The 26,508-nt window shown below is 41.9% G+C and overlaps 1 protein-coding gene across 4 annotated transcripts in view; it reads right to left on the minus strand.

Annotated features, from left to right (window-relative positions):
• Nucleotides 1–26,508, minus strand: part of CHD1L (chromodomain helicase DNA binding protein 1 like) — a 134,148-nt gene that overhangs the window by 7,847 nt on the left and 99,793 nt on the right. For all 4 annotated transcript variants that reach the window (XM_060300417.1, XM_060300411.1, XM_060300418.2 and 1 more), the window contains 13 exons: nucleotides 25,978–26,140; nucleotides 24,273–24,428; nucleotides 23,408–23,500; nucleotides 21,135–21,231; nucleotides 18,935–19,008; nucleotides 18,554–18,664; nucleotides 15,417–15,531; nucleotides 14,397–14,550; nucleotides 10,786–10,951; nucleotides 6,593–6,741; nucleotides 5,605–5,768; nucleotides 4,850–5,055; nucleotides 3,678–3,776 (listed from right to left, as the gene is read on the minus strand). In XM_060300417.1, coding sequence (XP_060156400.1) covers nucleotides 3,678–3,776; nucleotides 4,850–5,055; nucleotides 5,605–5,768; nucleotides 6,593–6,741; nucleotides 10,786–10,951; nucleotides 14,397–14,550; nucleotides 15,417–15,531; nucleotides 18,554–18,664; nucleotides 18,935–19,008; nucleotides 21,135–21,231; nucleotides 23,408–23,500; nucleotides 24,273–24,428; nucleotides 25,978–26,140 — 1,747 coding nt within the window. The remainder of the gene's footprint in view (nucleotides 1–3,677; nucleotides 3,777–4,849; nucleotides 5,056–5,604; nucleotides 5,769–6,592; nucleotides 6,742–10,785; nucleotides 10,952–14,396; nucleotides 14,551–15,416; nucleotides 15,532–18,553; nucleotides 18,665–18,934; nucleotides 19,009–21,134; nucleotides 21,232–23,407; nucleotides 23,501–24,272; nucleotides 24,429–25,977; nucleotides 26,141–26,508) is intronic.

The following is a 26,508-nucleotide window of genomic DNA, read 5'->3' on the forward strand; positions in this document are numbered from 1 at the left end:
ACATGTGTGTCCAAGACTTTCCCCAGGTTTGGAAAGTTCTCAGCTATTATTTCTTAAACTCTTTGTCCCCTTCTCCTTCTAGAAGCCCAATTATTCTGATATTTATGTTTTCTTGTTTCAATCTCATAACTCACATAAGCTTGCTTCGCTCTTTTAAAATTTCTGTTCTTTCATCTCTTCTGTGTTATTTCAAAATTCCTATCTCCCGAAGTCACTTATTCTTTCTTCCATATGGTCTCCCCTGCTATAGCTGCTCTCTATTGCATTCTTCATCTCATCCACTGACTTCCTCAGCTCTACGATTTGTTTTGTTTTTTAAAATTTCAATCTCTTTGAAAAGAAGTCATTATGTTAACATATTTTATTCCTGATTTTACTGAGTTCCCTGAGTCTTCTTGTAAAATTCATTGAGTTTCTTTATAACTGCTATTCTGAATTCTTTGTCAGTCAGATCATAATATTCTGTGCCTTTGAGCACGGTTGCTAGAGAACTGTCATTTTCTTTTTGTGATGCCATATTTCCTTGATTTTTCATATTCCTGGTACATGCTGGTGCTTTTGAATCTGAAGTAGCGGATACGTCCTAAACTCTGTGCTCATTACTGTCAGCAGATGGGGTATTATGTTCTATGGTTTTGATATTATCTCAGTTTTTCCTATGTGTTTGTGCTCTACTCTTCTTGCTCTGCCTTGTGGCCAAATTTTTAAGCGTTTGTGTCTTCTCTGATTCTTACAATTCACCAGGTTGGCTGCACACCTTTTTTCCCCAGAAGGTGGAAACCAAGTTTGTGGTTTCTTCCCTGCCCATCAACAGGACCTGTTTTGAGTGGACTCCTGGTCTAGCAGAGCTCGCTCTCATGGACACACTGCGGAGCAAGCACAGGGAGCCAGCAGCAGAGTTGCAGGGAGGTGTGGGCTTAACACTTGGTGCATTGGGAGTGCCCACACACCTGGTAGGGAGATCCCCAGGGTGGTACCCCCAGGGGTCCTTGAGTGAACTTCCTACTGAGCACATGTCTTTGACACCATTTGAAATTCTTATCTGTCTCTTTCCCAATATCCTTCCTTCCCACAGTCGTGGAGCTCCCACCTTAGTACTCCAGATGCTGGCAGAGAGAAACAGGTTTTTCCAGCTGTGTTCCACCCGGCGAGGGTAGCTGGGTGCCTCTGCCAGAAAAATCAGCCCCTCGAAGTGTTTCCTTGGGGGGAGGGTTGACGCTGGGAAAGTCTCTTACCACCTCGGCTGCAAGCAAACTCATATTTTTCTTTTTCTCCAACGGTGTGCCAGAGTCTCCCTTCAGGAAGGCTGGACTTCTGCAAGTTCTGTGCATGAGTACCTGCCCAGGGCAGCACTCACCTGATTTTTGCCCTACAGCAGTGAGAGGGGTCTAGGCAGTTTTGCTGGCTCCATTGGTTCCTTGCCTATACGGAGGTGTGTCTGTCTGTCTCTTACCAGTTGCAGTGGTGGGTAAGTCTTCTCTTGGGTCTCCCAAAAGACCCACCAAAGCACCTTTGTTCATGTTTAGATGTCTAAACCATCGGTTAAAAAGGGAGATTAAAGAAGGAATGTCTTATGCAACCATGTCACCCCCTTCACGCCTGAATTTTTATGATCTAATTCAGTGCCTCTCAAACGCTGCCTACAAAGTACTCCTGTAGGCATTGGAGAGTGAATGCAAAACCCAGAGGCATCCAGGCTAGGAGGCGGTGGGGCACTATGAACGTAAAATTCCTTCAGAAGAGTCTTACGTTTGTCTTAAACTATTCAAATATTGTATTCTACCATACTTACATATTTGTATTTGAATATTTTCCTACCTCACCCAAATCAAATCAAATTCTCTAGAGAAACGAGCTAATTTAATTCTATGGCTTTGCATACTCCAATTTTTTTTTTTTTTTTTTGGCCTACTCCAGTTTGAACCTTTTGTCCTCTCAATCCGTCCTGCATACCCCAATTGTTCAGGTCATTCTAAAATATTTGCTCTGCTATGCCATTCTTCTACTCAAATCTCCCGTATCTAGCCACTAGCCATTGGATAAGGTACTGCCTAGAATGGCATCTCCCTGGACAAGTCATGTACAGTCTTCTATATTGTGGCCCAAATCTCTCTTCTTTAAAATCTAACTCTCCTCTATTCCTCAGCCTAAACCCTCTATTCCAGCCTGTCTGACCTACACAACATTCCCCAAAAACATGCACTGTGTAGCTGCAGGGATCATTCAATATCCCATACTGGGAACGGTGGAGTTACAGGGATACCAAAAAGAATGAGACATGGTATGGACTCTCCTGCCCTTTCTCTCCACCTATTTATGTTCAACCCAACCTACCCTTCCAGGCCTAAGAGAACTTTCGCCACTTTCCATGAAGCCCTCCCGATAACTCAAGCCCACTGTTCATCTACCCTGCTCTACCTTATTTCAGGCCTTCTGCAGAAAACAGTGCACACCCCCATCTCTGTTTCCTTACTGACCACTTACGCCTTAACTCTGTGCAACCAGGTTTTACTTTTCACACTCTCTCCAAGTGCTCCAAGGTCATGTGACTGCCCTTGGGGCAAATCCAATGGCCTTTTCCCAATGCTCATCCTCACTTCAGTGTCTGACACTACAGACCACTTCTTGACATCTCTCTTCCCTTGTACCTCAAAACACTCCATTCTCAAGGTTCTCTTATTTTTCTGACAATTCCTTCTTTCTCCCCTCTTGCCTCTGCTCCTAAATGGAGGTGTTTTCCATGCTCTATTCTCTGCCCTCCCATTCCTCACTCAGATGGGAACTTCTCAGCCGGCATCTCTAACTCCGACCTCCTCCTGAATTCTCTCCTTTTCCAGCTGCCCAATCAATATCTAGATCTAGGTTCATTATTTCACACATATTAAGCCCTGTAATATGTAATCTGTTTTAGTTGAAAGAGGATTCACTCTAAGTCCTTACATCCCCTTCTACCCTGGAGAAGTGAGCAGAAGAATTAGGAAAAAAACAATCTCTAAGAAATGTGAAGAGCCCTCCTCCACTGGACAAGATCCTTTATTTCCTATGGAACTTGAGAGGCTAATCACAATAATCACTTTACTCCTCTTGCCACTTTGTGATCTCCACACATAACAGGAGGTGCCCTGGCCCCTCCCTATGCCAAGGGAGAATAGTGTTCAGCTTCCAAGTTTCCCTGCCCCGCACCGCTCTACTTCTGCCTCCAGGGAGTGTTACTTCATAATACAACCTCCTTCCCTTCAGCAGCCAGGTCTTGTTAGCACTTCAGTGGTATGTTTCAGTTCTCTCCCACAGGACTCTGACACTTTCAGGAGATATTCCCTCAAGAAGATGGAGGCAATTGGGTAAACAATGAAATGATCTTCAAGCCAACACTTTAACATGCTTGCAGGGATTGACATTTATCAAAGTACTTGCACACTCATTCATTATCCTCATTATAGTCCCATGCGGTGGGTGGAATAAGTATTATTCACAAATTACAAATGAGAAAACAGACACAGGGAGGGGAAGGGATTGCCTCAAAGTCGCATATCAACCAGCTGACTGATGACAGAATGCGGCTCCAACTGGCTCGTCCCGCTCCTCATCTAGTGCTTTTTAACGCACCTAATACTTGTCCTAAGCGTCCTCTCCCCTCTTCTCCCATCCCTACCCCTTCTCTCTGCTTTGCTTCTTACCTTTCATTTTCCCAGCCAGCTCATATATTTTTCTTGGCTCAGCAGATCTTTTTTCCAGAGCTGTGAATAAACCACCTCTGCCCCAGCGGCCAGAGTCATCTGATAGAAGAAAGAGAAAATTTTCTTCTATAGGAGGCAAAATCCAGTCCACCATTTAAAAAAACAAAGGTACACCAAAGAGACCTGTAGAAGAATGATTTTACAAAGAGCAGAAGAAACTAATCTCCTGCACATATTATACACTGGACTTCTCAAATATGTTTAGGTTTTCTGGAATATACTTGGCCATCATAACAGAAAAGCATCAAAAAAATTAGTGTTCTGAAAGAGCAGAATCTCTGCGGTACTTCTGTAATTCCTGGGAGATGGCTGAGGAAAGATGCAGAGCAGATGTAATACAACAGCACACAACTCCCATTTTACAGGTAAGAAAATGGAAAGGTTAAATGACTTATTCAAGCTGGTACTAACACAGCTAGTTAGTACCTGGTATTTACAGTCATTCATTCATTCAATCATACTATAAATATTTGTTAGTATTACATATCAAGAACTGTTTTAGGCACTAGGGTTACAACAGTGGACAAAAAGAAATCCCTACTCCCATGAAGCTATTTTCTAGTTCAATGAAACAAATAAGCAAATACATAGGCAATACGTCAGGTGGTGATGTATCATCAAGTAAAATAAGGTAAGAAAGTGGCTAGAGAAGAATAGAGGGGTGAGGATGGGGTCTGGGCAATCAAGAGAGACCTCTCTGAGATGCAGACATTTGAACAATGCTTGATGTGGCGAAGTGGGGAAAGAGGGCTCCAGACAAAGGAAGTAAAAAGTACAAAGGTCATGAGGGAAGAACATGCTTGGAGTTTGGAAAGGATTCGTTTGTCTTACAGATGTTACCTCCTTGTACTCTCTTAAAAACCTTGTGCAGAGAACACGGCAGATCTTATACCATTATACAGATAAGGAAGTTGGGGCCCAGAGAGGCTGGGCTGCTCAACCGGGTAAACAACAGGGACAAAAGTCAAATCCCAGTCTCCTGGTTCTAAAATTCACTCTTTTTGACCACCCAAGACTACACTGGGCCCATTAATAACCCCTAAATCAGGGTTCTGCCTCATCTTCCCCAGACCGTGGTACCATAAAGACTCAGGCCCCACCATTTCTCCTACCTACGCAGTGCACGATGACAGCATCCTCCGCCCCAGCCTGTGGGTGGGTGACATCACCGCTTACATACTTGATGGAGGTCGAGTCCGGGTCCTCATAATCCAGTTGGGCAGAGCGTTCATCTTCCCAGTCCTCCAGGTCCTCTGATTCGCTCTCGTCGGAAGGCAGGCAGAAGGACTGGTAATCGTTGGACTCCCACCAGGCCATCCTTCAACAGGCCAGAGAGGAAAGGAAATTAACTGGGCTTATCACAGTTTCCCTTGGAGCACATCTTGTACTGCTATTCACAAACAGTAAGTGCCAAGTGGAGATGCAATTAGAAACTCACCCTGTTTTCTGCCTATTTGTAAATAAACAAGAAGCCTTACTGATTAGCCTAACTGCCTCCTGACTACACTTCAAAAATGAGCAGCCACCAGATGTCACTGTTTTTAAGAACATGTGACTAAAAGGGAATATTCAAGTAAACTACTCTCCTTAGGCAGCTGAAATAAAACCCTAAAATTTTCTAGCTTCAACTGAATGCATCTTCTCTGCCTTAGGCACTCAGGACTGTTCTCTTAAGTAGACTAACTGTTAAGGTTAAAGTTTAATCTTTAAAAATGTATTCTAGTACCAGCAGGAACTACCAGCTTTACAGACATTTTCTGCAATTGTAAAGTGATGTTCAACTGTGGACTCACTATGCAACAGTGATTCCTTCACCAACTGGGACCCTCAGCTTTATTAATAATACAATCGAGTAACAGATACATACTTTTTCTTATGTTCTGCTTCTTCCTTTCTCCTCTTCTCCTCCTCTAATAGTTTCTTTCTCTTGGCTGCTGCTTCTTGTCTTTTCTTCCTCCTGTCCTCCAGCTCTTCTGGGCTCAGAATCCGCTTCCTTTTGGTAGACCCCTCCACAAGGCCTGGGATGAGAACCTGTAGGAAGAACAAGCTCCATAACCAGGAAAGTTGGGGGCTACCTGTTCCTTCACGAGTTTCTTTCATCCCTAAAACACACTCTGAACAGAAGCAACGTGCTTAATATTTCACAAGACAGTGCATCTCCACGTCACCTTGGGTGGTGGGAAGTGGTAGCAAGACACTTCAATTAAGACATCTTGTAGGCATGGTAACCAGGATACTGTGCTCTAAACTCAGCCAAAGCACTGCCATGGTTAGTACAGCAATACATCATTTTGATTAACTTCATTAGGAATAAGGTACTTCAGAAAATAACTTTTTAAAAAAATGGAAGGCATACCCTGCAGGATGCTATTTTAGGTTTAACCATGTTTAATGGAAATCTTCCTCAATGTATTATATCATTCTGCCTTAAACAGAATATGTCAACATCATGATTATCTTAATGACCACTAGCATTTAATGAGCCCAGATTAAGTGCCAAATACTGTGGACATTACATACAACACTTAAGACTGCCATCCTCTCTTAATGACACAGGGTCATGATTGTCAGCAGCAGGGTATGGTATTTTGGTGTAACACAGTGATCCCTTCAGGGGTGGCTTAGACAGACAAGGCTGCTATCACCTGCATTAAACGGTAAAATATACGCTCCTTGTTATCATTTTTATGCCAACTTCTTACATAGTTTTTATACTAGGGTACAGTCAATGATACTTGTATTTCAACAAACACTTACACACTTATTTCTTAACCAATCTCTCCCAGCATCATTTTTTGTTCTCTTAGGATGAACGTTTGAAAGAATTTATCCTTACACAAATTAATAGTTCTTACACTGCCTTTCTTTCGGAGTAACCGGCCCTCTGGACTAGTCTTCTCCAAAAGGGTTTTCTGAAGATTCACCAGTTGCTCAAATGATTTTCTGTCTTCTTTACTAGGCTCCTTAGAATAATCTTTACCTTCAAATAAGTACATGTGGTTTTCTAAAAACATAAAACACAAAAAGAAAAATGTTAGGTGCTAAAGAAAAATACATTGATTCTAGTCAAAGCATAACCAGGGCGAACAAAAGAGCAGCCTGTATTCTAAATGGGCTAAGACTAGCTTGTGATGAAGGTACTGGATTTCTGGTCTCACTAATGCTGATGGGTTTGGGATCCACATGGGGATCTCGTGTATTTACTTTTCAAAGGAGACAGCATGGCTTTTGGTCCATCTCTAGATGGTCTGTGAGTCTCTGCTGGATGCCTCCACCCTGCTGAGTTCCGGAACACTCATCACTTGTTCATTCCACACAACTCCCCAGCATAAATCTCACTGACATTAAGATTATCTAATAAAGGTAACCAAGAGCATATTTTTAAATTCCAAACACGCCTTTAACACTCAACTTTTTGCCCCCTTTGCTGTAATATTAAAAGGAACAAGTAGAAAATCTAGGAGGGAATAAAGAAGCACAAAAACAATCCCTTAGATTTACAATATTCTTTGTAGATCTCATGAAGCATCTTCATGAGCCTCACCAGTTCTGATATAACTAACCCCACTTAAGAAAGGGAAAACTGAGGCTCAGACAGTGATCAGGAGACTCCCCAGTTCTCATTGCTAATAAGTGAAGAAGGCAGGATTTCCTGACTCTAAGGCCAATGTGCTCTTTTCAGTACATTACTGTTCTCTATAGAAGGATGGAAAGGTAACAGGCCAGCAAATAACAATTACAGTAACAACAATAATGGTGACAGTGTAAACTTGAACAGCATTTTATGCTATGTGTTTTGCAACTGTGTAAAAGAGTAAAGCAGGGACTAATAGCACCGTTTTACAGATGAGGACACAAAGGCTCAAAGAGGTTGGGTGATGTGCCAAGATCATGAATCACATGATAAAGAGAAGTCATAACAAGCCAAGACTAGCAACCAGAGAGAGGTGAGACAATGATTCTAAAGTGAAACATATTTAATAGCACATGTTACCAAAAATGTATCTTCACAGCATTATAAAATCAGCTGTAGGTATGCTTTTCCCAGAGTTCGAAAGCAAAACATTTTCATTCTCAAGAGATCAACTGCTTCACACTTGTACCCAAATCCAACCAGCTGTAATTCTAATTGGCATTTGCTAATTAAATCAGCAGGGGGGCTTTCAATGAGGTGCTCTAGCAACAAGTGGAAAAAAAAATAAAGAGTCGAGAAGTGTAAAATATCAACAAATGTATCTTCATGCAATTCTCAACTTACGAACGTGATTTAAAAAAAAACAGCCCGGCATTCAAGATAAAGCCACCCTGTTTTCTATTTAATATTGATAGGGGATGCTATAATTACTAGTCTTTCATATTTATTTGTATTCTTTTAACCATGCTATCTGTCTTCAGTCTGCAGCCCAGAGAAGTTTAGAGACCACAGGCTTAGACACTTATCTATAGCCTGCCAATGGAATCACCTACCACAGAGTGAACTCTATACTCATTGATCAAAGACAAAATTCAAAATTTTAATACAACTGGGAAATCTTTTCTGGCAGCTGGACTGCCTGAAAAAAAAAAAATTCTCAGTCCAACTGCCAAAAAAATTATAATTATCTTTCTGGAAAACAGTTAAATTTTATTTTGTTCTATTAAACGTTAGGAAAATAGGCTGAAATTAATGTAGATGAGTGCAGAAATGGGTGCAAGCTTCAGTACTTAATGTAATCAAAATGCAACTTAAAAACAGGACCACATACATCTATTTCTTCTCCCACCTAAAATAACTACATGGCAGTAAAGGGATTTTAAAAAGATATATGAGACGACAGTGGATGAAAAGGTCAATAACTCTTTAGAAAATAGAAGTGGCTGGAGGGATGATAACAGAGTGAAAAGAACAATGGAAGCAAAACACAGGTGCCTAGTCAGGAGATGATTATAAGAACACAGACCCTTTCAATCCCCCAAAAGCTGAGAACTTACCATGGACAAGGAACTGAGGGGTGGGGGAACTGAGAGAAAATCTGCACACCAAATACAGGAGTGCCCTGAACGCCTTTACTCACGTTGTCTCCTCAATCTGAGCAAACAGGTTATTCCGACCCTTACCCACCTCATCCAAGAAGGATATTAAAGGATTCGTCTCTGGAGAAACGGAGTTGCCCAGAGAAAAGACTTCCAATACAGACATCTGGGAAGGTCCCCTTCAGTGTGAAAGACAGCTCACCTACCAGTGATGCTGGAATAAGCCCCGGGAGCCCAGACACCTGCTCAGGCCGGAGCTGCCCATCAGCTTTGGCATTTCGCCAGCACACGTGACCAGCCAGCCAGAGCACACCAGGTATTTCAGGAAAACTACCAACAAGGACAAGACAAATTTTTAAAAAAGAAGGAGAAGCAATTGGAGAAAAGAGAGGCAACACAGCGAGTAGAGGAATACTTTGTTAAAAGATACAATAAATATTCTCCCTGGAATACTTTTTAAAAGCTATAATAAATGTCTTCAGAGAGGATGTTATATCCCTGGAATGAGAACAAGATACATTTAAAACAACAAGCAGAGAATAAGAAAGAGTTCTTGAAGAATAAAAATGGGATGCTAATATTAAAAAATTTAAAAGCTAAACTACGAGGAAAGTCAACGAGCACTGTCTTGTAGAATCATGCCAGCTGCTGACGTTCCAATCTCCCCAAACATCCTATAAAAACCATACAGAACAACAATGATACCAAAACCACCCTGAACCCACGCCTACTACAAAACTAGGAGGCAGAGAGTACTACAAACTTCAATTTGCAGGTAGGTAGAGAAATGAACATCTCAAACCAGCTGAGTTGGCTCCCAAGCCCACGCTGGAGTAGAGTCAGGCAGACACCGCACAGAAAAGAGGCAGCGGGGTTCTAGCAACGTCAGACACAGATCAAATTTATCCCACACGAGAAGGACACCCCCCAAATGGGAAAATAATGAAGAAAGGTCTGAGACTGGCAGATCAGAGCAGCGGCTACTAAGGAATTGAAAGGAAGGAACTAGAAAGTAGTTGCAGCTTACAATTTGGGAAGGCACTGCTTCTGGGGGAAAGAGACAACTTAGAAGGGGAAGATGTGCTTTGACAGTTTGGTGGCAAAGGGAAAGAAAGAAGCAAGTGATGGAAATTCAGGGTCGTACAGAAACAAAAGAGAATCACAAAACCGGAAGTCATGCCAGCCCACTCTCCACCCAATAAGAGGAAGCAGCGTCGGGTAAAGAAACTGCCCTTCTCTGTATGAATGGAATAAGGTACTCTTGAATTAAGAAGCCTAGTAAGACTATCAGACCTCTCACCCCAGTCTGCACTGAATATCTGTTGCCACTGGTATGGGAAAATAAAGTCATTTCAAAATAACCCTAAGACAACAGGGAACAACCTTACAAAGCTACTATGTGAAAAAAAAAATTTCAAATAAGAAATTAAAATACTATAGAAATAGAAATGGACAAAAGACAAATGTTGACCCAAATCAGAAAGCAAAAGACAAGATCATCTCATGATCATATATATTGCTTCACTAAAAAAATTAAAATTAACGGTACCTCACTTCACAGAGCGGTGAAATGAAAACACAGGTATAAGGCACATAAGTTCACACTTAATGCTCAACTGGTGTTAACTATAATTTAAAAAATAACTCATTCTACTATTCAGAAAAGGGATCACTATGTGCAGTATCATACTAAGGACAGAAGGATTTACTAATAAACAAAGGAGAAGATGCTTGCAATCAAGGGAGGAAAAAACACAAATTAAAATCCTTGAGATTGATACTACCATAAGCATTAGCATCATCAATTTGGTTCAAAGTTCAGATACAAGGGAACAGCCAGACAATTTCCAATCAGCCTAGGAAGAGTTCTTGAACCATGTTAAGTCTTAAACAGTGTGCCTAGGATGAGACTTGGGCTGGACAGGAAAAGGACGTCCTAGGAGCAGTATCCAGGACTTTCCCTGGGGACCCATCTCACTCATGTTCTAGCCTGGGGTGGCCGCACCACTGGCTCTGCTCTCACCCCCCCACTTACTTCCTTCCTCTTGTTCTCTGCTTCTTTCTTCTGCTGTCGGCAGGGCACCAGAGATCCACTGGCCATCTTTTGTTTCTCCCAGGATAGACTCCAGGTCTATTTCATCCATGGTGCTCCCCTCAGAGGACAGCAGTTTATCCAAACCGAATTTGAGTATCTCACTCAACTTGAATGAAGAAAACAAAAAGTCCAGTTGGCCCTCATGAAGACAAACATTGGATATCAGTGATTTGCAAAGTGGCTTAACGACACCAGGCACACTCCTCCTCTGATGCTCAGCCTTCTTTCTCTCCCCATGACAATGGGGCTGTTTTGTAGTTGGATGATGGGTAAGCAGAGGGTGATAAATGATAGTCAGAGATGCTGACTTTAACAATTCTCAATAAACAAAAAAATCTGAGCCTCCAATTTTTCTTTTTTTGAATAACAGCCATTTCCTGCATTATCTTAGCACTTCTCATGGAGTCTTTTTCACAGGCAATCCCAGCAGCCACATGAGAAGTCACAGACCCCGTTAGCTACTCTCCCATCCCTTCCACTGCCAAACTTCTTGGAACGAGAGGGCGACATGGGGTACTTCTTAAGTGACTTCTTTCCTTTGGCAATTTTGTTCCTGCCGCAGTGCTCTATGGAAAACGCCTTCACAAAGACCAGTAACAACTCCCAACCACTAGACCTGAAAGCCCTTTCTCAATTCTAATGCTGCTGGACATTCCTCTAGCATTGCACTACCCTGCTTCTCTTTCCTTCTCTCTAATGTACCCTCAGCCTATCCCTTGGGCTGCAGGAACCACCTAAAACGTTCAGATCATCTTTCCTGGCTTTAGCTTCCTACTTCCAACTCTGTACTTCCCTAAGTGATCACTCTGAGACCCCGAACCAAGCCGCATTCACATCTTGGCTCATTTGCATCTTGCCTCTTTAGACTGGGTCAGTTATCTCCAGATGGTGTATTTTGTGAGTAACTTGGAAATCTTAATGTATTCTGTATCAGCTTGAAAAAAATTTAGGCAGCTCACCTAAGCATCAAACAAACCTGGATACACTGATCTTTAACCTGGACATATATAACAAGGCGACTGGCACCAAAAACAGAAGAAAGCCAACTATTTATGAAAACGACTGGTCCGTCCTGGGACACTCCCTTCAGTCTACCTTACATTTATGCTTTCACTTGTGAGGTGTCTCAGTCACCAAGGGACTACCTGTGTTTTTAGAGAAGCAATATATTACAGTAATTAACGGCATGTGCTTGGAAGTTAGAGGGTACTTGGATTGGCGTCCTAATAAATGAGTGTCCTAGGGCAAATTATTCAAAATAGGAATAAAGAGAGTGCCTACCGCATTCTCGTTATTCATATTCACGGAAACAATCGGAGAGAAGCACTTCATATGATACTTAGCACACAGTAAGCGTTCAATAAATGTTCACTACATCTGCATCTGCCTCTCTCTGTTTCTATTACGTTCCTCCTGCAGGATAACAAACCTTCCTTCCTTGAGGACTTCAGGATCCTATACTTCTTAAATTTACTAAACAACAGTTACATCTTTTACTATTGGATTCTTTTTATTTTACAAACAAACTCTGCTTTCTTCTGAGACAAGGGCATTGGGTTGTTACCTTTGCTTTTGGCAACCAAAGAGATAACTTGCAGAGTCTTGGCAGGGAAGAGAGAAATCAGACATTAGAGCCAGAACGTAACCTTCTGATAACCACCTTCCAAGCTGGGCAAGATTCCGACAGAGCCCCTCTCAAATAGCCAGGGGTCTATGTTCCCACTAGTATTTGGCCCACAGCACAGAGGCACGTCTACTCAATCACATGGACATGCCCAGCAGCCCGCATCACAAGGACACCCCGACTGAATCCCAAGCCCCTCCTGCACTGGGAGAGAGTTCCAACTTCTCACTGACAACCCCTCCTCCTCCCACACCCAGAATGTGGGCACTCCAAGGCTCCGCCATCTATTCCCACCACCAGACCCATGCTGAACTTGTCACTCTCAAGGTTCTATGGGAGAACTCGTGCATGAAGAACTATATTTAAGAGTCTCTGCAGTCTGTCCCTACCTCTCTCTCAAGCTTTCATCTTACATTTGTAACTGCCTTTTGGATAATGTGAAAAAAATACGTACAGTCGGCCCTGCCACCAGCATGGATAAGCGTGCACACATCAATTGGGAACCAAAGGAAGAACAGAGAAAGAAAAAAAACACACTTTGCACCTTGAGATAAACAAAAATCAAACAAGTAAATGCATAAAACCCAGGGATACTTTCTAGTTCTAGACCTAAAATAAAAGAAACCTTGAGCCTTTCCTGTAAGTTACCAACTCACTAACAAAACCAATGTGAGCCCTGTCTTTTGCAAAGCTGATGTAAAGATATGCACTGGTCTTTGTGGATATGATAGCCATGTGAGAAAATGTTTTCTTTAACCAGACTAACTGTAAACTGGGTAATTCTGCTTATAATAGTGTTTAACTTTTTTTTTCCTCTAAATACTTGTTGTCTTGATATTTTCTGTTTGATAAACTAGTTCCTTTAAAGCCTACTCTCTTACAAACTTTTGCAAATGAAATTTTTGTCTCTGAGTTTTCCTCTAATAATAGTTTTGTTTATATTTTATTTTTTACTGCAAACTCTGTTGATTAAAGCGTAGATTACCTTCCCTTCCTAAAACTCTGCCTACCTTCTATCTTCCTCATTTCTATCCTCATCATCCAGGCTTAAGACCTTACAGACATCTTTGAATTTTCCATCTCCCTAGCTTCCCACCTCTAAGCAGCCGACTCCTGTCATTTCTTCTTTTGTAACGTTGCTCACTCCAGACCCTCCCACTGCTACGGCCCGTCAAAGGTCTATTACTCACTTCACACCTGGATCTTTCCAGTATCCTAGGAGTTGGTCTCTCCGCTTCCAGCCCCTCATCCCTGGGTCAAAATGGGAGAACCTGGGATATATCGTAATATGGGTTCCAGTTTTAACCCAAGGGCTGCTACAGAATATCGCTAAGCCCTCTTCCAGAAGACAGCTTTTTCTAAAGTCTTCCAAGCCAGCACTTGCTTCCTATCCTGCGTCCCCTTCTTTAAGCAATTAACTCTAGTTCTTTCGTCTATTTTTGCTATGGCATAATTTTGAATTCCTGATCTTGTCCACCTTCCTCTGAATATGAAGAAGGTGATGCAGAGTGCTAATCAAAGGGTCTGGGGTTAAGATGGAGGTATGAGATTAATCATTATTTATTATGCTGAGCTGTTCATCTAATTCTCAAGGCCCCGAGGTAACTTGCGGTATCCTCACTTTTAGAAAAACAAAGGTTAAGAGATCTGCTCAAAGCCACTCAGCCAATAAGTGGCAAGGCTTGGATTTGAATCCAAGCAGAGGGATCCAAAGCCCATCCTCGTTCTGTATTTTTCCGCCTTTATATATCAGATTCATTTTAGCTCCCACAGCAGCTTGCACGCAGTAGATACGATGGCCGGTAGGAATTTGGCCAGAGAACAAATGTGTGGTTGGGGAGAGTGGGTGGTTAATTCATTTACTTTCTCATCCACAGGAGCACCGACTAAAACCAGGACACATTCTAAAGTGAAGAATATGTTTTACCTGGAGGTCAGCATGCGCAGCAGGTTTCTGGGCTCCCAGAGTAAAATGGCCCCCTTCTATGATGGTGTTGGTGAGCTGCAGCTTGGAGGCTGCTTTCCTACAGACTATTTCTTCCACAGTGTCTCGGCCAATCAGCCGAATGACTTTAACGGACCTGTACAGAAGTCAAAGGAAAGCAATGCGCTAACATAGAAGGGTCTGCAAAGAAGGGCACAAGCATGCACAGTCAATACACCTAAAAGAAAACAAACCCAAAATGCCATGTTCAGGGTACAACTAAAGGGAAGTGGTTGTATGTGAACCCGAGCATTTGTTAGACAGATCCGGCCTCTAATTCTCACTGAACCTTTCCAAAAAAGTCAAGGGAGGGATGATGAGATGGCCATAACTGGCGTTCCTTACCTGTGGTGGAGGAAAACTTTTGGGAGATCTAAATCATCCTCAGGCCAAAGGGTAAGACTTATCTTTTTAGCTTAGCTCCATAAAGCCATAACTTCATTTTTTAACTGAATTAGACCTCAACTCAGGAAGGATGAGATAAATAACTTCTAAAGCTTCCTTCTAGTCCTTTCACAATTTGACTTTGCTCTTTTTTTTTTTTTTTTTTTTTTTTTTTTGCGGTACGCGGGCCTCTCACTGTTGTGGCCTCTCCCGTTGCGGAGCACAGGCTCCGGACGCGCAGGCTCAGCGGCCACGGCTCACGGGCCCAGCCGCTCCGCGGCATGTGGGATCTTCCCGAACCGGGGCACGAACCCGTGTCCCCTGCATCGGCAGGCGGACTCTCAACCACTGCGCCACCAGGGAAGCCCGACTTTGCTCTTTTTAACAGAGCAAGTATGGAATAATAACATGCCCATCCCAGTACTACTCGTGAGTGAGCAACAGAGCTGGGCTAAAACGTAGCGGTCTCTCGCCCTCCAGTCTAGGACTGTCACCGGCCCACACTCTTCACCTTCCTCCCCAACCCAGAACTGCTCAGGAGCCAAGGAAGTGGAACCGTGCTATGCTTAAATCTCTCACTTGTTCTGGCCAATTCGGTGAGCCCTGGCAGCTGCTTGCAAGTCATTCTGCGGATTGAAATCACTGTCAACAAAAATAACGGTATCTGCTGCCGTTAAGTTCATGCCAACTCCACCTGAAAACAATGCAAAAAAGAATGTTATCAGCAGCACGTGGGCTAGGGACCAGACAATAAAGACGCAAGGCTACAGTGGCCAGATTGATAAATTGAGAGCAGCCAAAACAATTGGCTTCATCCTTCAAACTGACACCCCCATCCCCAACTCCAGACAGAGCCTTGTAGTGGTTAAAAGTCCTACCTGGGCTCCTATCACCTGACTTGGGAAAGTTTAACGACTGAAAGTAACAGAATGAGGGCAGCAGGGGTAAGGAGCAAAAGTGGGTACTTAAGTTCATGCCCTGAAGCCATCTTAAATCTCTTCTGTTTAAAAATCTTCATTGCAATTTGTTTAGAATCGTCTATAGAAAAGGCCACATGCTCTTTCAGAACCAGTTTTAAGTATGAGTGAGGTCTGCTGTGGGCAACATTAAGAGAAGAGCTCTTAACATCCATTGCAAGGTACAACTAAGCAGTAAGACCCCTGATACAAGTTAATGAGAAGAGGGGATGTCATTTATTACACTCCCGAGAGGAGCGGGGAAGCTACCTCCCTCTGACTGGAGAAAACTTCAGTTAAGTCTCTTCTGTATGTGTTTCCACATTAATCAAAGACAAGGTAACAAAACCAACCAAAGGACAAGAACACTCCCTGGGACAACTTTCCGGTCTTTCTTCAGCGCTGTAAGAAAAGGGCTGGGGAGGCTCCTTGGACTACAGGAATTAATTAAGAGAACCATGAAGGCAAATTACAGCCTTCTCTTTGATTAATGTGGAAACAAGTACAAAACTGACTCCCTCTTTGCAGGGTCGTTACAGCTCGTTGCTGAAACAAGCAAGCCTGAAACGGCTTGTTCCAAGAGCCAAAATTAAGGACTAACTTTTGAGACAGGCTACTGTCTCTATGCTGGATCTCAAGACAAGCCAGGCAGGAATATTCTAATTAAACACTTCATGTAAAATTAAAGTTGGAATAAAGAGATAATAAAGACTGATTACTGCGAGATGCTAAATTATACTTAGTAATAATGATGGCTACCCGGGTGCTGTGCTTTACTCCTTGCCAGGCACTGTTTTAATAAGCACTTTACATATATTAACTCCTTTAATCCTCGCAACAATCCTATGAGCAGTTACTGTTATTATGCTCATTTTATAGATGTTGAAATGGAAGCACAGAGAGGTTAAGGGATTTACTGGAAGTTGCACAGCTGGAAAGAGAAAGTACCAGATTCAGCGCCACATGGTCTGGCTCCAGAGCCTATGATTTTTACCCACTATTCCATAATACCTCCCAGGCACTTCTTTCATTAAAGTGTGCTCCCTAAAAATTTTCTTCTTCTTCTTGCGTTAATGTTGCCTAAGTTCAACTCTTCTTCATGAAGGGGCGATATTTTATAAATAAGTTGTAGCCAGACTTCTTTGGGACATATTCATGAGCTATCACTGCCACCTGGTGGCGATATGACTCAATCAGAAATATTTGAAAGTTGGAGGGAAACTGCTGAATAAATGATAATGATGCAAATCTACAGCTAAAAAGCAAGAGCAAACAGGACAGTGTTTGGAAAAGACTCATGTCCAGAACTGCTTTGGCTTCTAAAAGATCACTGTGTTTCAACTAATTCTGAGAACTCCAAGGAGATTAGCTGAAAAGCAGAGATCTCTTTCTTCCTAATTTTAGACGTTTCAAACAATGCTGCTCTCTGAATATGAAGATGATGAAATCAGTAAAGCATAAATAGGGCTGTTTTCCCAACAGTGATGATGTTTGCCCTGATCCTTTCGGTCTCTCCTAAGTCTACCCCTGAGACAACTAATGACAGGAACAAATGGCTGAGATTCAGGGTGCAGTCGATGATCTTGGAAGTGAGTGGGGTCAAATGAATCTGACCAGATCTTCACAATACAGAGGTGAGACGTACACAGGCAGAACAATCTCCTTGTGGTCAAGGAGTATATCTAACACTTCTTTTTTATACCCTATAGTACTAGGCGCTTAATAAATGCTTACTAAGTAAGCCTGAACTCTCTTCTCATAAAGATATTGATCTCCCTTTATTTATAGAGGACACATATCCCTTCAGAGCTCCTGCATCTATTCCATCAAGATTTAGGTCTACAAAAAATAAAATAATGAAACTTAAGATTCTATGAGTTTAAAACTAACTTAAGGTCTGGCTTGTTCCATGACATGAGAATAATTTCATCTCTAAGAGCTGATGTCGTATTATTTAAAGAAATGAAAACATTCTGTAACTGGTAAAACACTATAAATGTCATGTATAATATTTTTAACAAGTTTATACAGGCAATGTTATAAATAATTCTAACAAGCTGGCAATTTCATTATCACATTTTTTTTTTTTTTTTTTTTTTTTTTGCGGGACGCAGACCTCTCACTGTTGTGGCCTCTCCCGTTACGGAGCCCAGGCTCCGGACGCGCAGGCTCAGCGGCCATGGCTCACAGGCCCAGCCACTCCGCGGCATGTGGGATCTTCCCAGACCGGGGCACGAACCCATGTCCCCTGTATCGGCAGGCGGACTCTCAACCACTGCGCCACCAGGAAAGCCCTCACATTTTTTAATACTAGATTTTTATTAAGCTTTTACAACACTATTCAAGAGCTACTTGTAGGAAGGACAACTAGTAGACAGGTTGCTATCTCATTTCATGGCTGGGAAGGTAAGCTGTCTCTATCAAATGTGACTAAAATTTTGCAGAAAATCATAGAAATCTTTCAGGATGATCCCAGGTCAATAGTCAAAGCAGATTAGAATTACTTTCCAATGACCCCAGGTTTTAGCCTACTTCCTTGATGAGATGAAAGCTTAGATCAGTTGGATAGAAAAGAACACCATGCTAGAAGTCCAGCACCTAGATAAACTGATGTCATCTGCCTCAGTTTCCCCTTTTTTACACTCCTCAGTAATAACCTCACCTTTCAGAGAATTAAGGAAAAACATACTAATGGTTAGGATGTAAAGGTACCATGTCACCCCTTATTTGTCTGCTTTGGTCAGTGTCTATGCGGCCTACCTGCCCTGGTACTCAGGAGAAAAATAAAGATGGGCTGCTGTCCAAAGTTCTTGATGGCCAGGTGTCTCTCTTCTCCTCTCACGGAGCCATCCACACGCTCATAGCTGTAGCCTTCACACAGAGGGGGAAAACAGAAAAACATTAACCATTTCCAAGTATTCTCTGTGGAATTAAACACTGTCAGCTCAAAACCAAATGCTAATTTGTCCCTTCTCATATACAGGCATGCCCCTACTGTAAGCAATCTTCCTTTGGTTCTGAATAATGTTCTTACACTGCTTTCCTCTGTAACAGCCCCACACCCCAGGTAACTCTTCAGGGGCCTATCTGGACTGTTAAAAGTCTAAAGTCTTGAGCAATGTAGTGGTCAAGGGATGTCACCTCTATAATCCATGTAGTCTTGGAGAATATCCAACATCTGGGTCATCTGGGAGAAAAGTAAAACTCGATGGCCCCTGGCAAGAAAAAGAAAAGGAAAACTGCCAACTGTGATAGTATTTAAGGTGGGTTTCGCTCAGGTGACACTTACCAAAGAATGCAAGTTTATAAAGAAATGAAATACTGAAGCAGAAATATAAATGTCATAATCATTTACAGAGATTTCTTCAGTAATGCAAAATGCTTTATGTAAGGATATAACTGCACATGTAGCTGTATCCTTAGAGCAGTTCTCAAACTAGAGTGGGGATATTCCCAGGAGCATGTGTCAATGCACCAGAGGGTGTAGGAAGACTGGATAACCAAGACACCTCTTTCTAGGATGTCAAATACTAAATGGAAAGAAATATACACTTTTAACAGCAAAATAATAAAGATCTGTGAAGAGAAAAATGCAAAATTCAAAGGTACAAAAAACAAAACGAAAATTGATAACCCTAAAGAGCTTGTGGTTGGCAATCTATAGCTCTTCTCTACTTGGGGGTGAAAGTTACTATCCTTTCAATGTAGAGCGTTATTGGTTAAAAATTCTGAGAAACATCACTTTAGAGAAGCAAGGGGCAGGTGGCATCTCATATCCCATGTGATGCATGAGAAAATTTATGTAGGGAGAGGAGAGAGGAAAGGAGGAGGTTAAAATGGATTAAGTCAAGAACAAATTCAAGGAAATTCCCTGGCGGTCCAGTGGTTAGGACTCTGTGCTTTCACTGCTGGTTGAGGAACTAAGATCCCACAAGCTGCGCAGCGCGACCAAAACAAACAAACAAAAAACAAAGTCAAGCTTAGAGCCCCATGCTATCAGCCATTATTTGACCATCATAGAGAGTGAAGTAAGTCAAAACGAGAAAAACAAGTATCGTATATTAACAAATATATGTGGAATCTAGAAAAATGGTATCTTATTGGCAAAGCAGAAATAGAGACACAGACGTAGAGAACAAACATATGGACACCAAGGGGGGAAAGGGAGGGGTGGGATGAATTGGAAGATTGGGATTGACATACATACACTATTGATACTATGTATAAAGTAGATAACTAATGAAAAAGAAAAAAAGTTTGTGTAAACAAAGAAGCACAGCACTGTCAAAACAACATTCTCATCAGGAAAACTAACTTAATCTGATTTTGCAATGGGTGTAGATGAACAATTATGAACGACTCCTTCAAGGCTCTAGCCCCAGATTGGTAGAAATCGCACTGAACTTAAAATTGAGGACCTCAGTTCTAATCCCATCTCTGTCATCTGCTAGCTGTGGTGGCCTCAGACAAGCCACACAACTTCTCTGGGCCTGTTTCATCACCTGTGAAAGGAAAAGGTTGGAGAGAAGATATTTACAGGTCCTTCTCCAACACTAAGACACTTAGAGTAGATACATCATAGCCAATAAAATATAGTAAGATGTGCAGTTATTTGACTTGCACATTCCTAATGCTGGACAGTTTTGCCAAATCTGAGGTTTTAGGTTGGTTCAGGCCTACTTGGGTCAGTTGTCCCTAAGGGATAACTTTGAAATCCTTGGGAAACTAGGATTTTTCTAGACTCCTCTGTCCCTCTGGGGATCAGAAAGATCAGATACAGGCTGGACACCAGGCCACTGAACACTTAGCAGAACCTGTAGAGGCTCCAGAAGGGACTCGGTCATCCGATGCCCGACTCATGTCTCAGGGAAAGTCCCCAAGTTCTCCCTGGGTTCAAACCAAGCCCCACAGTTAACAGAAGTACATATTTACTAAGCACTTATTATGTGCCAATTCAATGCAAGGTACCAGCAGGAAATGAAACAAGAAATGCTTGATGTTATCTCTGTCCCTGTGGAACTAAACAATACAGCTGGAGTGAGATGGTTAATATACAGCAATTAACCAGACAGCAGATTAAGGCAGCACATTGCCAAGCACTGGATTAGGATCCTAAGTGCTGTATGAAATCAGGAAAGGAAAGGATGATTATGGAGGGGATGGTGTGGGATGGGATGGAATGGAATGGGGGGGGTGGTTGTAGTTGCAGAGAAGATGGAACCTGAATCAGGGTCTTGAAAAAAGGAGAATTGGGATTAGTCTCAAGAAACCAGTGAGTTGTTCCTTATTCTGGTTTTAACAGTCACCAGCTCAGAGCAGAAAATATGAAACTACCACCTACTTGGAATACAGGAATGCCAGCAGCTTATCCAGAAGGTGAAGTTTCCCACTGGCCTCGATCAGGTGACCTCCAATTTCAAAAGGCTCTGGTTCCACACCTGGAAAAGAAAGAACCCACTCCCCGTAAATGTGTCCCCAGTCAGGGCAGACTGAACAGAAAAGCCGATAGCCGAGGCTACAGAGAGGCCAAGCTCCTTCTAACTGATAAAGGGCCCAAGTCTCATATCTCTTTGAGGCATTTCATAATTATTTTTTACATGATGATCTCAGCACTGCCTAACACCAATCACAGAGCCTGGCACACCCAATATGCCTAAGAAATGTTTACCCAAGGAAGAAACCCACTCTTTAGGAAGCTGATGCTAAAGACCAGAGAGACCCAAAATCGACATCTTCAGGCTCTCACTCTAGAAAACAAATCAAGAAATAGGCTTAGATGTATAAATGAGTCATTCTCAAGGTGGGGATAGTAGAATAACCTAGAGGGCTTCCTTCAAAATCTACATGTTCCCAATGCACCATCTCTTAAAAAAAAAAAAAAAAGCTCTGATATGCACCTAATTAAGATTCTGTGACATTTTAAAACAATTCATACTGCTACTTGGCAAAGACTTCCTTAAGATGACTTGGCAAACCCTCCACACTGATCCTATCAATAACAGAGCCCTCAGAGCCACAAAAAGTCTGGAATGGTCCCAAAGGCTACCAATCAGAGTGAATTTTAAAAAAAAAATTTTTTTTGAATGAACATGAAAACACTACATACCAAAATGTATAGAAGGCAACTAAAGTAGCACTTAAGAGGGAAATTCACAGACATCCATAAGATGAAAGGGGAGCAGCAAAGGAGGCTGAGAAGGAGCAGGTGGAAAAGCGAGAGAAAGTATTGTCCCAGAAGCCAAAGGATAAAGGTGTCTCAAGACGCAATCAATTACGTCAAGGTTTTGAGAGGTTAATTAAAATGTGAACTGACAACTATTGGTTGAGCCACTCGGAGACCACTGGTGAACTAGGAATGGTAGTGATAAAAGGCTCAACAAGTGGGTTCAAGACCAAGGCGCCTCCAATCATAAAGAAATGATCAGATAATGATTCACTTTGTTATAGAGCAGAAACTAACACAACACTGTAAAGCAATTATACTCCGATAAAGATGTTAAAAAAAGAAAGAAATGATCAGATAAATTTAGATTATGAGACATCCCACAAAACAACCTGCCCTGATTCTTCAAAAGTATAAGTGAATTAAATTTTTAAAAAATGACAAAAAGGGCTTTCCTGGTGGCACAGTGGTTGAGAGTCCGCCTGCCGATGCAGGGGACACGGGTTCGTGCCCCGGTCCGGGAAGATCCCACATGCCGCGGAGCGGTTGGGCCCGTGAGCCATGGCCGCTGAGCCCGCACGTCCGAAGCCTGTGCTCCGCAATGGGAGAGGCCACAACAGTGAGAGGCCCGTGTACCGAAAAAAAAAAAAAAAAAAGACAAATGCAATGCATGATCTATGACTAGATCTTGAATTTAAAAAAAAGACAGACACGAGACAGATTCACAGGAGAGAAGTATACACATTATTTCCCATAAGTTTTTACATGACACAGGGAGCTCTCCTAAGGAAATGAAGAAAAGACCCAGAAAAGTGGCAAAATTTAAACACTTTTCTATTGTGCTGAACAAAGAGAGGCAATTGTGAAAAAGGAACCACACTATGTGGGAAAGGCTAAGGAGAATGAGAATTGTGTTTAACAAGGCCTATTTGTACAGGATTCTCTCATTCTCCAATTTCTGCCCTTGAGTATAACCATGTCACTCTCCTCCCAGCAAAGGGAGGAAGTCTTCATGGTGGGAGGGGATGGGGGATGGATGTGTTATCCTTTCTGCACCTGCTGTTTTGGGGGCTGGATTGTTTGTTTCGTTTTTGCTGTTGTTTCTTTTTTAAGTGTCTGTAGCTCAAAACAATAAAAAAATGTAAATCAGATAATGTCACTCCTCTGATTAAAATTCTCCTGTGTTTTCCCATTGTATCTAAAATAAAAATAAAATTACTTTAAAAAAAGAAAAGAAAAAAGAAAACAAAGTCATAAGGGATGTTTAGGAGACAACTGAAGAAATCTGAATATGAACAATACATTAGATAACATCAACATAAAAAATTAACAGGAGAAAATGGGGGAAAATAGACAGTAAGTATAGGCAAATCTTTTGAAGAATTTTGCTGTGAAGTTGGCCACAGAAATGACAACAAAAAGTAATGTGGGAAAAAAGGGCACTGCCTCACCATCAAATAAATATGGGTGATCCACACACTTTCGAAGCTGGGACAAGACATTCTGAAGTTTAACTTTCTTTGCCATCTCATTTTCAAACGCATCTGAAATTTAAAAAAGAGAGAGAGAGATGGACTACTGGACAACAACAGAAAAAACCCTGTAAGTTTCCATACATAACCTTACTCATTTCAATAATATATCTTTCAAACCTATTATTAACTTCCCAAATTTCACTGAATCACATTAAGAATTAATAGCACATCGATACAACGTTTTCTTAACCATCACCTTGTTTCAAGAAAGAAGCCTAACTATAAAACAAACTCAGGGGGTACTTTGTTACTCTTTTGCAGAATTCTAAATTTCCTTCTTCAACTGCTATTCTGGAGCCAAGGGACAAAACAGTGCAAATTGAGAGATCTGTCTATCCCGATCTCTCCCTTCCCAGTCCCGATTCCTTCCAGATAGTATTGGGCTGGCCAAAAAGTTCATTCGGGTAACGTCTTTCAGAAAGACCCAAACGAACTTTTTGGCCAACCCAATATGATTTAACTGAAACGTTTTGCAATGTGTTAAATATGTGTCAGGATAGGAAAATGAAAGGCATGACTGGGACACCTAGAAGAGTTTGCTTAACTAAAGGCAATAAGGAAAACCAGGAGCAGGGGGATGGGGAGGAAATTTCACAAATGCACCAACCAATAAAGTCTGAGTTATATTAAAGATACTCTGCAGCTGACCCGAATATTATTCAGAATACAAAATTCCATCCCATAGTCTTGCTATACAAAGTGAGTGTGATTATAAAATATTTCCTTGCATGCAAATCACATCCTCATTTAGTTTCTAAATGGACAAGTGCCCTCTGATTACCTAGGTCTTTCATCAAAATGGCCTTGTAGTATTTTTTCTGCAGTGCTGACATGCCATGGTATATCACTACTTCCGTCTTCTTGGGAAGCTCTGTGGCTACCTCAGCTTTCACTCGCCTCAGCAGAAATGGCTGCAAGAGTTTGTATAGTTCACTTGCTGTATGAGGGAAACACACACACACACAAGAAGTGTGGGACAAAAGCAAGACCAAGGCAATGAATTACTAGAGAACATACAACAGTTTTTTTTTTGGTTTTTTTGGGTTTTTTTTTTTCGGTATGCGGGCCTCTCACTGTTGTGGCCTCTCCCGTTGCGGAGCACAGGCTCCGGACGTGCAGGCTCAGCAGCCATGGCTCACGGGCCCAGCCACTCCGTGGCATGTGGGATCTTCCCGGACCGGGGCATGAACCCACATCCCCTGCATCGGCAGGCGGACTCTCAACCACTGCGCCACCAGGGAAGCCCACAACAATTTATTTTTGTTTCTCATTTTCATGCCAATTCTGGGTTCCAGGCCAGCACAGTAATTTTTCATAGTATTTCTTCCTTCATTGGGTTCTTCTTTCCAGCTCCTTCTGATTCTTACTAATAATCTCATTTGCACAGAGCTAGTCTGTTTCCAGGATACTTTTGCATTTGATCAGTATAACAGCTCAGAAATATAGGGCAATAGGTAATATTGTCTCTATTTGTATAACTAAGTTAAGTGAAGCTCAGAGGAATTAAACCCCTTATCCAAAGTCACACAGCTGGCTCTAATGTTGCTAGCACTCAAACTTAGTTCTTTGACTTCAACGCCCTTGTTCCTTCCCCAGCTGTCGTGAACTTCGAAAACTAGCCTAAATTGGAATTCCACTGCATGTAGGATTGCCAGATATGGCAAATAAAAATACAAGTGCCCAGTTAAATTTGAATTTGATAAACAAATAATTTTTTTAATATCAATATGTCCTGTGTAATATGTGACTGGGTGTCATATATTTTATCTAGCAACCCTAAATATGGGAACAATCAGAGCAGGCTCCCCAGGTAAATTTCAGCCTGTGGTGTGGCGATCTCTGCTGTGAGGAGCCTTTCCAACTCACACTCACCTAGTACCTACATACCCACTAGTTGGCATGCCTACCACTTGCTTTGAATAATCATCCTGGGATAATATCACAGAGGTAGACAGACAATCCTATGAGGCAGGGGGCAAAGGTGCAAGAGGAAGACTACAAATGGTGATTGTACAAACAAGGAAGGCTTCCCCCTGTACTTCCACCACCATCCACCCCAGACTTTTGGTTTTGGTGCAGTGTTAAAAGAAACACCAGTGCTGTGGAAAGCTGAATGACAGTTTCAGACTATAGCACCCGCGTACTTTTCTGCCTCAGGGAGTAGCGTGAGAAGTTAACAATGTCCTTATAGAAATTACATGCTGGAAAAAAAAGGTCTGCAAATCAGCAGATATTATTTCTTCTGAAAATGACCCAAATAAGCACGACTATAGAATCATGTAACAAACGAGTAAGAGAGTCATGAATAGCAGGAGTTGGGAACAGCAGGGGGGCTCTGACATCACCTTACCTTTGTGCGGCTCTGTATCTCCCCGGAAGGTGTCCTTTGGTTATCGATTCTCTTTCTTTTCTGTCTATAACCCTTATGCACTAGGGAAGTCTCTGGGCCACACCTCTTGGGCATGATTTGTAAGAAGGGAACTTACCTGACTCAGACTCTTTCTCAATATCCTGGTAACGCTGAATGAAATCTTCCACCTGCTCCTTGGAAAAGAGATCAGGCTCCACAAAACTGAGGAGAGAGTAGAGCTCTCGAAGGCTGTTCTGGATGGGAGTTCCGGTCAACAGGAGACTGAAGACGACTGAAAACTCAAATATATAAATAAAGAAAGTGAAAAATCCATAACCCTGGAAAGCAAGACTGAGTTACCTATCACAGCCTTTACAAAGAGAGGCATGATTTAATGAAATGACTAAAGGGACATGAAATCAGAAGGCTCAGGTTCAAAATGTATATAACTGTTTGATGTAGGAAATAATACCTCTTCAGTTTCGACTATAAGAAAGGGTAATAATAATCCTGTGAAGGAGATACCATTATAAGGTAAGTAAAATCACATTTTGAATGCTAAAGTACTGCATGAGTATTGAATATGGGTACTGTTATTCAATCTATGTGGGAATTCAAGCACACAGCATATACCCAAGCAGTTTGAGAAGCCCAAAGCAACAGCAGC

The sequence above is a fragment of the Globicephala melas genome, chromosome 1 (assembly GCF_963455315.2).
Source record: "Globicephala melas chromosome 1, mGloMel1.2, whole genome shotgun sequence".
Classification (NCBI taxonomy): domain Eukaryota; kingdom Metazoa; phylum Chordata; class Mammalia; order Artiodactyla; family Delphinidae; genus Globicephala; species Globicephala melas.